This window comes from Phoxinus phoxinus (genome assembly GCF_949152265.1).
Source record: "Phoxinus phoxinus genome assembly, chromosome: 22".
In the NCBI taxonomy this organism is placed as follows: Eukaryota; Metazoa; Chordata; class Actinopteri; order Cypriniformes; family Leuciscidae; genus Phoxinus; species Phoxinus phoxinus.
Window position 1 is genome coordinate 8,329,125 of NC_136897.1, and position 12,372 is coordinate 8,341,496.

A 12,372-nucleotide genomic window follows, 5' to 3' on the forward strand; every position below is an offset into this window, starting at 1 on the left:
TTTTTAAATACACCTTCTAGGCAGATGGATGTGTGTAATTCTCAGTCATAGCATATCATTTATTTTTGTATACGTATATGTTCTGGTGCATCAGCCTGGTCTAATTGTTAATACGTAAGTTAGGTATTAGCCTAATACGTAATTTTCAAAGATAGAAAATATACTTTTTTGTACGTTTGGATAGATTCTGAAACGTATAATATGGACGTATCTGCAAAATTTAAACGTAACATTATTACGATTTTACAGCTACAAAACGTTAACTATTTACGCATATTTCATATCATAAATATATAATTTCCCTTTTACCATTTTATAGCTAAATGTTCCCTTAACCCCAGGCTACTCCCAAACCTAAACATACCCATTTTATAATATAAAAATGATAAAACATAATGGAGAGAGATGTGTAAAAATATATTTTGAGCCACTTAGAGCTACGTAGGCTACAAATTATGAAGAAAAACATAACAGACAGGCAAGTGTAATCACATTAATTTATGTAATGCGAAAATGTCAAAACTCAGTAAATTACCAAAAGTCGTTCACATGACGATGTGTTGCAGTTGCAGTCGCAGTCATATCTGGCAGTATATAATAGTTCTGTATGAGGTACAGAGAAGAATTTAAGTCCATGAAAATGTTAATCGGGCTTTGCTCTGTGAAGGCGCGCGCGCGTTTCTCCATTTAAAATGTAGTCCACCGACTGAAACACGGCATGTCACAATCTGTGACGAAGCAGGCGAGCCAATGAGCGTTTGATATCACTGCCGTAAAACATGTCAAAACGCTTCATGAGGGCGCTGGCGCAACTTTTGAATTTGAATTCATCACTAGCGCGGGATTTAACGTTTACGTTCGCTGTTAATAATAGAGATGAAGATCGCTAATAAAGGGCTGAATTTGGATCTGTTTCTTGCAAACAACGTATGGATTCAAAATAATTGGATTACCGGTACATCAAGTTTAAATGTAGGCCTATGTCTTTTGTGAATTTAAGTTGTTTTAGTGTAACGTTATTATGGTTCTATAGGAGAAAACGCATTTTGTGTCTCACTGTAAATAAACTAAATATTACAAAAACGGTTTAACAATTAAAGAAGGTATTTTTAAGGTTTTAAAGTGTAGCTATTCTTGTTTAACACCATAGGCTAATCCAAAACGAGTTTGCAGCAGTTTATATGAGTAACAGTTAAACTGCATTAATAACGACTGAAAACGTGATAAGACAATTGAATGCAAGAGTCAAAACATTAATGCCAAGATTTTAATTTGCATAAATAGGAATGCGTACAAATTGTACGTCGGTAGAGTTGTTCGTAAATATATTGCGTTTTTGTGCTGTCAATAGGTAAATATTTTACGTTTTAGTGCTGCAAATACGTCAGTATTATACATTTCTGTGTGTACAATACGTATTCTCATGAGATCACGTGGGGTGCATCCGTGCTGTGTTTTGCATGTGAGATTTCTAAAAATAGAGCAATATTTAAGGTCAGGGCCTGTGATTGGCTGAATGTATATTATATTTGTGTTTGATGCTCTGAGCTCAGTAACAGATTTCACTCTCAACATTTGATGCTCTTCACATTAGCAGAACATAACTTTTTTTTACTCCTTACTCCTACTGTGATGTATAAAGATTTTACAATATCAATAATATGATCTAATCACATTTTTTCACATTGCAGTTATGAGAATGTTATATTTAAGCAAATACACTTTTTTCAGTGAGTATTTTTCAAAGTATTTTTTTTCCAACCTAAAGTTTCTCTCTATCTTTCAGGGTTTAGCCGGGCAGCTATGCCGTTTGGTCTGGTGAGGCGGGAGCTGTCTTGCGAGGGTTATCCCATTGACCTACGCTGTCCAGGAAGTGATGTCATCATGATTGAGACTGCCAATTACGGCCGGACAGACGACAAGATCTGCGATGCTGACCCCTTTCAAATGGAGAACATCAACTGCTATCTGCCCGATGCATTCAAGATCATGTCTCAAAGGCAAGCTCTTTCATGCAAACACATTTCCATGCAAAGATCTGTCACATTTTACCCTCCTTTCCCAAAACTCTCTCTTCAAAACGTTTCTTCTCTCTCATTTGGCCGTCTTTGATTACACAGTGCATGAATACGAGCATCTTCAGTGTCGTGCATGAAGAACATTTCTCTCCACAATCTACACAACCAAACCAAACAGATCTCAATGCACTCATATCCGAGTGCATTGAGATGGCTTAGACGGTGTCGTACATCTGGAGGCTTGTGCTAAAAAACAGGAAGTGATGTGTGAGCCTGGCTTTGATACGTATTGCTTCGGGACTGGCATACAGTTCCGCTCGGCTTATTATAAGAATGTCGTGATTCGTGGGGAAAAAGGTTTGAAAATGTGGCGTCTCAATTAGTCCTTTCAGCTGCAGGCAATTAGGCGTCTCAAGTGGGTGTTAATCTACACAGGAACTCTAGGCAGGGATTTGCCTCTGCAGAAGTCCAGATGTGAAATTGCATTGTTGTGCACTTTTCATCTTGATAGTTTTCTGGTCAATAATGAATCACCAACAACTTCACAATCTGTCATTGCTACAGTTGCATTAATAATAGATTACTATACTTAATAATGGAAGCTTTCACTCAGTGCTACTTCATTTCTTTGTAAAAGAAAACTGTCTCTTTTTTTTACTGTTGATTTATATAGGCTTATATCAAATGAATTGATATAAACACCTCATGCTATGTCCCGTGGGGTTGTGTCGCCTATTAACTTGTTTAATAATGTGGACTTATATGAGGATTCAAGCAACTAGAAGCATGTTCTACATTATTTTGTAATACACTTCTCTTTGTCTATTTGTGTTTTGTTTTGAACATTAGACAATTGAGATATTGTTGAGAGCAGGGTCCAAAATAAATATCTGGCAACGTCAGAGAGGCCAGTAAAATGTATATTTGTATCCTATATTGACAAAATAATTGTTTTTCTTTTACTTATATTTGTGACAAACAGGTGAACATTTTAAAGTGTTTTTTTTATGACTTAAAGGGGCACTTCAAAATGGGTTTTCAATTAAACTAGCCTGGCTATACAGAAGAAAATCCCCCAAAAAATGGTGCTATATTTCAAATAAATGCTGTTCTTTTGAACTTTCTATTCATCAAATAATCCTGAAAAATATGTTTTATCAAATTACCATATTAGACTGGATTAATGATGCTGGAAATGCAGAATTCGGCATGAAACCTGTTAGCGGTTTCACCTCTTGAATGTGCGCGCATCCAGTATTGTTTGTATACAAGAAACCCGTCTACATTACCACAAAGTATAATCTATAGTTTTCACCAAATCCCTGGAGCTGACAAATTTTGTATTTTTTAACAAATAATAATTTCTCGGTCCAGGTAACATAGAGAATGAGTAAACTGTGTTCATTTACATACTACTGATATTTTAACAATACAAAGCAGGTTGAAAATCTGTGAAGTTGCACTTTAATGCAAATATGCAAATATCAATTTTCATATATTATAAAATTCCTGCCAACTGTCGAGTCCTTTATTCACTAAAGCCAAATTGTTCATGCATTTGGCATTCTGTGAGTGTTGAGAGAAACGGGAAGTTATTGGGAAGACAGAGGGGGAATGGAATTTAAAAATTGGGAGACTGGATCACTCACATTAGAACCATGGCTCAACAAGTTAGAAATATGTGTGCTGCGCTTTTTCCCCCCCAAATTAATGTGGCTAATAAATGTATTATTTAACTTATAAGCACAGCTGTGCTCAAATTACTATTCAAGTTTTTGCATTAGTCCTTTAGCAACACATCTGGAACAAAAGTTTTGTTGCAGAAATTCTCTTGTTCCTGTCGTCCTTGCTCTGCTAAGTACCCTGCTTTGGGGAACATGAGGGAATGGCTGCAGTGCTGTACGGGGGAAATTTGTTCTGTATTCACACCATTAATATCCGTGACAGAGGCGCCCGCATGGCTCTCAGAAGACCAGCGTTAGCGCACAGCCGCGTACGGCACTTCCACTGTACATATGGTATTAGTGAATACTTCGAGCATTGCAGATTAAGCTTTCATAAGTCACCGTAAATACAGGCTTCTAGAAACAACAGCTACACCTGTTTAAGTATTCAGAGCATTGGGAATTTGTTGGCCTGGTAATGAAGTCTTAAATAAAGCCCATGATTCCTGATTGAATTAGATATGTGAGGTTCGGGCTGCTTTAATGCTATGAATAGAGGAATTGAGGTTTAGTTCAGAACAGACAATAGAAATCGTGTTTTGTTTTTTAATATCAAAGTACTGCAATTAGGGATGCAAATTATCGATTAATTCATTAATCATTAATTGATTGACCTTATCGATCGATTAACGATTAACTGATAAGCGGCTATTTTCCTGAGAATGTACATTTCTCACGGTATCAATAGTGTCTTTAACATAAAAAGCAAAATATTGCTTATATACTGAACAAAAATGCATGTTATATTGCTCAAATGATGTTATATTGTAACAGTTGGGATACGGTACAGAATGGCATTTATGTAGTTTAACAAAATAAATTATGCACAGAAAATTAAAATACATAAAATACATATGCAAACATTAAGCAACATAAAATAAATGTTAAAAAAAAATCTATATGGGTAGGCTTAGCCTAAACTATATTAAGTCTACATATAATAATCTATCTGGTAAACTACTTGAAAAACTTGAGACATTAGCAGCAGCAATTATTGATGCTTGGTCTGAGAAAGGTAACAGTAAGATTACTAGACCTGGAAACTTCAAATATAGAACTGAAGGGATGTCAATTTTCACAAATTCCCATGATCGATCGTAATTTAAAATAACGATCAATTATGCGTCTGCTGCAGTGCATATGGACAACAGCATGACAGGGTTTTTTAAAAACGCTATGTTACTCACCAAATGAATGAGAATGGCTTCTAATCCAAATAAAGGGATTCGATGTGAATGATAATTAAATTAATTATTTAATAATCAAATATAACGACTAATAATACAACGTGTCACAACGCCGCCTCAGATGCGTGCTTGCAGTGTGTTACGTAAGACGTGCACTGAAAACGGCAACCAAACCCAATGAATTCACAACGATTTAATAAAATAGTGTTCTGATGTTATGTAATATGACAGTCCCAAATTAATCATCGTTATTATTAGTCGTGCATTGCTGTTAGAGCGGCGCGCGCTGAATGAATAACCGTTGAGAACTTTGCTAGCGCGTTATTTAACTCAAAGAAGCGCAACCTATATGAGATTAGTCAGATATATACAAAATAAACATGATATTACAAATTGTATCTGCACAAAATGACGTGAATGCACAAGTGAACTTGAGTTACGTGCCATTCAGAATGACTCATGTTGTGGACGCGCTCTTCCTGGAACAACGCGACACGGCAACTAAACCCAAATACTTCACAATGTTTTATTACACTATTGTTCTCTTTATAATGTTATGTAATATGACAGTCCCAATAGTCATTATTAGTCTTGAGCTGCACGCGCTAAAGATCACGCTTCAACAATTCTTAACCAAATGCATCCAATATGAGATAAATCAGATATAGATAGTCGTACACATAATAAACTATTACAACTCACATTTGCACAAAACAAAAGGCTGCGAATGCACACGAAAACGTATAGTCATGATGAAGGTGTAAAATAGTCCCAAACATAACTACGGCGCACTCGCTTGTGTTTCGCGGTTGAGCAGCACGCACGCGCATGAACCTGCTTAATCGATGATCGATAAGTTTGATCGATTAATGTATTATCGACAATTAATCGATCGTCGATTAATCGTTTGCATCCCTAACTGCAATTATACTGCCATAATTTTGTTTACATTTGATTTCATTCTAGGATTTAATTTGTTTTACTTTGTATTGGATGCATGATGATCTATTCTTCAGTTGATCTCTATCCTTTTCAGTTTGACTGTTTTCCCGGATTAATGTTTCATTATTACACACAAATCTGATTCTTCCTAAACTAAAGATTCAAACAAGTGGTTATGTTTTTTGTGACATAAGTGAATGACTTATCTACCATAGCACTGCATATATTCAGAGAATAGGTATAATATAATATATAGGCCTAGATATAATGAGAATATACATTTGTTTCATATTCATATATGCAATTTTGAATATTGAGCAGTTATGTTCTTCCAGGCATCATCATTTTTTTCTTTTACTTTATGTCATGTTACTGTGACATAATACAGAATGTGCTCTGCATCATCTCAGAAGTGCTTTAATATATATTGTTATGATGTTTTTATAGATCAGTCAAGAAATGTATCACTGTATCACTCAGATCACCAATCAAAGCAAGCAGCCTCCTGTCAACAATATTCTAGCAATATGATGAATTTGATAAAACGTGTGTGTGTGTGTGTGTGGGGGGTTCAGGTATACCCTATGTTGTGGGGATATCCCACAAAGATGGCAATATACAAAATCCTTGTCATTGTGGGGACATACATGTATGGTCCCATGATACTATGTGTTTTTTTTTTTGTGAAAATGTAAAAATGCAGAGAGTTTTCTGTAATGGGGTTTAGGGCTAGGATTAGTATATGTAAAGTCCCCATAAAAAAAACTCAATTATTTTCTGTGTCCATTTTCTGGGCTCCTAAACTAAAACGTTCTAGATTCTTTAATATCAAGTTTCAACAATTGTTTAAATCAGTTAATTTGCTTGAAACAACTGATATATCAAAAAATCTCATTTGTAATATATATTTTTTACTTTTGTGTGGCCATTTTATACATTGGTGAAGTCCAGATTTCCTTACTGAAACATTTCCTCCAACTTACCACACTATTGTTTTGCTTTAATGAGTGAAATTTCTACTGTAAATGTTGTGATATCTTGAAAGCATTGCTTCTGTGAGTTTTCAGAGTTTAGGAGGGAGAGATCTGTCTAATGAGGGGCGTCCTGTGAAACCACTTAATGTGTGACTGTGGTGTGAAGAGCAAACACCAACTGTCGGCTAACAGGAACATCATGAGAAAGGGAATTTAGCAGTAGCCCTAAACAGTATTTGAACAGTTTATCCACATATTAAAATGTATAAATGTCATTATATTAGATTTAAAAAAAATCGACTCAAGTGGAGTTTATTTAAAGGGGTCATGAACTGGCGTTTTATTTATTTTTATATTGTTGTCTGAGGTCAACTTATGACGTTCACTTGGTTTTTAAATTTAAAAACATCAAAATGAATAAGTAATATGCTATTTTCTACCCTGGTTTTGAGCCTAGCTCCTGAAACGCTTGGTTTTTATGGGCATGCCGCATTGAAGACTTGGAAGTAAACTCCCATTGCTATGATTGGATAACAGTTTTGCATATTATAATGAGTTTTATGTAATGTATGAATAGGTGGGCGTGGCTAAACAGGCCACGTTGTAGGCGTTGATCTTCTTCTGCGGAGGCAGTGTTTGATACCCTTTGACGTCATAGATCCCCACTTTGAAAAAGTGTTTGCTGTGCCTGGTGTCAATAAAAGCTTCTATTGGACTAACAAGGAAGTTTTCAATTCTGAAACGTATAGGATATTCTTATAGTATGATGACCTCTTATATGTCTTATAAAGCTCAAGGAAATTTTTATTTCTCAGTTCATCACCCCTTTAAGGCCGTTTTCAGACCTGTAGGTCGTTTGCTTTGTTCCGGAACAGGAACTTAATTTGTTACAATGTTGCATTTTCTTCTTGGTTTGATTTGCTTTCACAAGGCAACAAATGTACCAAAATGTGTTTATGCATGTCACATGTAAGTAAAGAGTTTCCTCTGTGTCACATGTAGACCCTGATATGAATGTAGCCGACATTCCCGCTGATTATATATATTTAATTACATTTATAATTATAAATTCAACTTATGACGAGAGTTCAGGTGCAGAAAGGTTGATTTGATTTGATTTGCTTTTAATCAAACATTTAAAAAAACATTTGCAGATTAAGAAAACTATAAGCATACATTAATCCCATGTTGTATAGCAAAAAAAAAAAAAAAAAAAAAGGTGCAACCAAATCCCAACTGAGAAAGTTGGTAGTACCAGCACCAGTAAAACCAGTAAGAAAAGTTGGTCTGAAGCCCTATATATATGTATACAGGGAACTACACTAACCTTTTCCACTGGTGGCACTTGCGCTACTAACTTTTTCAGTTACTGGCGCAAAACATGATTTGGTCGCACAAATTATTTATAGTAAGCCGCTCTGGATAATAATGAACAATAATGAAACTGTATTGCATACAGATGTGCTTTTTATTTTACTTTTTCATCTTTTAAACCACATGCCGCCTTGTTTTCTTTAACATTGGTTGGGATAGATTTACTGCAATAGAAAATACAGTACACAATAATGTGCAAAATTAATTTCTTTTGGATTTCAACATGCTATGGTTGCCACAGATGGGCAGACTCCTGAACTCGTAAAATAAAATAAATATAATCCATAAAATAATATAATAATAGATTTTCAGCAGCTATTGACTATTCAGTATTAAAGATAAAAAAAAATGCATGTCTACTTCACAATTAAGTGAAATATAATAAGCCACAAATAAGGCTATATTATAAGCTACATTGAACTTAATTATCAATTTAGATTCCTCACTTGCTCAGTTTGCTTGACGCCGAAATGCAGTAGGGAGTGCTGCTGCGTCACGGGATATGTACATGTCTATACATTTCGCCTGCTTCATACTGTCATTGTGAAGCTTCAATTTACATGGACACTTATAATCGGATTGACGGCTCAATCGGACTAAAAAAATCTTCATGTAAACACCTTAATCGATCGGATTGAGCTCGATCCGAATGCAATTTCGATCGAATTGAAAGGGGTGGTTTATTCCTTTTGTAATGCGATCGAGAGAACACGTCAACACTTGATCGGATTGAAAACCGAAACTGAAAGGACTGCGCATGTACAATGACGTATGACGCGCGGAACAAGCTGTTCTTCCTGTTGAATAAAGTGTCATATAAATGAGTGTCCCGTCATTCAAAAATTCTCATTTCACTCAGCGCCTGTGAAGTGAAGCAGGACAACGTCCCACTAATTGTTTTGGATTCTCATCCACAGACGACTGGTTTTGGCCGCAGTGAGGGGCATTTTTACTGCGTGATAAATATAAGCAGCACGGCAAAACGGTTCAATGCTCATTGTCTCCAAATCATGACCAGAGACGGATTAATATTACGTCTGCTGTTTAAAACAAATAAAGAACCAACAGAGGAGAATGGTTATGCGCGAACAGCGGGAAACGTGTGACATATAAACGCGCACATCAACCCGATTACTTTATAAGTCGCGGGGCTGAAGCCAACTTTGTGTTGAATGCTCAGAGCACATTATAAAACGTATTCTTAAAATACACATTTCTGTTTTAATAAATGCTCATAGTAAATCATAGCATATTGCCTAAAACATAAGGTAGGAACAAAAATAATCAGTGATACATTTGCGACCCATTAAAAATTAGGGTCGCAATGGCATTTCAAAAGGTCGCATATGCGACCATTTTGGTCGCAGTGTAGTTCCCTGGTATATATATATATATATATATATATATATATATATATATATATATATATATATATATATTATTATTAGGCCTATTATTATTTTTTCATATTTTCCTTAATAAAATGAACTAATGGAGAAAATGCACCAGGTTCCGAAACAAACGGTCCAAATGAGCCAGATGTGAAAACGCCCTTGATAAAAGATAGCACACACACACTTTTCAATCACAACAAGTTTAGTTTTAATTAGTAAAATAAGAAATATTTGGACACTTGGTGGTTGTCAAACGTTGGGATGAATGTGACACCTGTGTGGCCTGGATGGGAATAACTTCATATTTCCAATAAACTGTTATTGAAAGCTAAAAGTAATTGCAAAAATGACATTGTAACACTACAAGATATATAGTAACAAAAACATTAAAATACAATAAATAAATACAAATCAAGATGTGTCAATTCCATCTATATTGTATCAAGACAAGTTTTCTAAAATAATAAAACGTTGTTAGTCTTGTTATTCCATTATTTTGACTACATAAGTTATTATTAATCTTTTTCCTCTTTTAAGATAATTTGTGATCATAATTTATTCACATGGCACATTATGCAAATGAACAACACAGTGTGACTGAATGAAATATGAATGGGAACAGTCTCCCTATAATACAACTACAAATAACCAAACAGCCAATCTCCACATTATGGCACCAGCTTTGGCCGTGTGCTATAGTTTTAGATCTATAATTCATTTATATGGGTAAACATGCTGATATTCTCATCTGTTACCACATATGAGTGCTCGTTAATAAAGAAACTCCCATATGAGGGACGTGTTTTTTCAGGAAAGCTCGTGTCTATGTATAAATTTTCATCTTCAAACATTACCCGTGGGAATTCACAGCTGTGGACGGAGCAGCAGTCAGTTCCACGTGCTTTGCTGCTTTTACGAGAGAGAGAAAAAAGTCTCCACTTGTTTATTAGCAAATAGAACATAAGACAAATGAATTGTCAGGGTCGCGTGCTGAGGTAAAGAGAAATTACTGCAGGAAGAGATGCTGCCCCAAGGCCAGGTCAGAAAAACGCCAGCAGGCTAATTCACCCCGTGCTACGCTTACAGTAAAACATGCTCTCTATTCCCAAACCAAAGACCTTTGTTTCTAGATTCTTTTCCTCTAAGTTAGGACAATCACCCTACATTATTCTCAGAAATTGAGAGACACAGCATACATTTTTCATGTTAAATTCTACAATAATATTCTGGTCTGTAGATACGGCCAAACAAACACCACTACAAATATGTATTAGTGGTTCTCTTCTAAAGGACCAATAATTAATTGTTTTTGAGTTGCTTTTGGAGGTAAAAAACAAAACAAAAATAACATTTTGATGTTACATTTAACACTATACCATTCAAAAGTTTGAAATCTTGAAGATTTGTAATATTTTTGAAAGATGTCTTTTATGTTCACCAAGGAGGAATTTATTTGATCAAATTCGTAAAAACAGTATTTCAAACTGTGAAATATTGCAATTTAAATTTGGTTGCGATGTTGTAAAAGTTTTTTTTACAATGGAATTAATTCTTGAGCACTAAATTAGCACATTAGAATGATTTCTGAAGGATCAGGTGATGGCTGCTTAAAATTCAGCTTTGCCGTAACAGGAATGGATAACATGAAAAAAAAAACCACACACATACAGTATACATTTTTGGATTTTTTTTTAGATAGGCCTAAGTTATTTGTGGAACTAAAAAAAAAGCATTAAGTTTTTTTTTGGTTCTAAATTGAACCATTATTTTTTATTGGATACTGGGTCTTTTTAAACAATTATATAGTTATTTGTGGAAATTGGGGATAGAAAAAAAAAACACGTTTAAGGCTTTAAAACCTTTATGGTTCTAAATTGAACCAATATTTTTCAAGGTATATGTGGTTGCTTAGAAGATTTAGCCAGTGACTGCATAGATGCAGACCTCAGGAACAACGTGACACAGATTGATGGACAATACTGCCGCCACTTTTTCAGCATCTTGGTGTACACCGTGTCTCTAAGCCATGAGATCATTTCTGTACTTTATCTTTTATTGATGTGCTTAATTTTAGTTCCTAGAACCCACATAAACCACCTTCTGCATGACTTCCTGTTAAACAGGCAGTGGAGGGATGGTTAGTTCATTCTGAGTGAAATGGCATATAGGGAAAATGAATCCATCATAGGTACAATAAGCCTGGCCTCAGGGGGGATTCATACAGATGTATAACTCATGTGCTGGCAGGTATGAACACTCATAGATGAGGCTGTTTATCTTTGTCGTTGGGCTGAAAAGGTCCACTTTGGCATCTATCCGCTCCGCTAATTCCCGCCGTCTTTTATCTTGGTTCCTGCTCTGGGCCACCATCCCTCCGTCCATCAGCTCTGTCTGCAGGGTTGCTCTTGGTTTGATGCGAGCCACAAGAGCAGCTTTTGTATTCACAGCTGATTGATTCACGAATGTTCAGGGTTCAATACAAGTTAAGCTTAACACAAAAATGATTTAGGGTACGTTTACACCAGAACGATGCACTTAGTCTTTTGCGCTTTTCGTGTAAAGACAATAGAAAATAATATTATTGTGTACAGACAATAATATTGTCAAAATGATCCTCGTTCACATGAATCCGCGAAAACAACTAAAAAGGCTGAATTATGCATGCCAGACTAGTAGTTTGTGATGTCACTTTGTAAAGAAACACTATAGACTGAATGCACGTGACGCAACTTTTCACAAATTCAAGTTTTTGCAGTTTA

At 35.4% G+C, this 12,372-nt stretch overlaps 1 protein-coding gene across 19 annotated transcripts in view; it reads left to right on the top strand.

Moving 5' to 3' along the window:
- Positions 1–12,372, top strand: part of adgrl2a (adhesion G protein-coupled receptor L2a) — a 110,204-nt gene that overhangs the window by 45,654 nt on the left and 52,178 nt on the right. For 17 of the 19 annotated variants that reach the window (XR_013795847.1, XR_013795848.1, XM_079596956.1 and 14 more), the window contains exon 3: positions 1,787–2,000. Coding sequence is in view for 17 of the 19 variants with exons in the window: in XM_079596956.1 (XP_079453082.1) it covers positions 1,787–2,000 (214 nt within the window). In the remaining 2 variants the exon portion in view is untranslated. Of the gene's footprint in view, positions 1–821; positions 973–1,786; positions 2,001–12,372 lie in introns of those variants that run through there. The other 2 variants (XM_079596952.1, XM_079596951.1) reach the window with 2 other exon arrangements.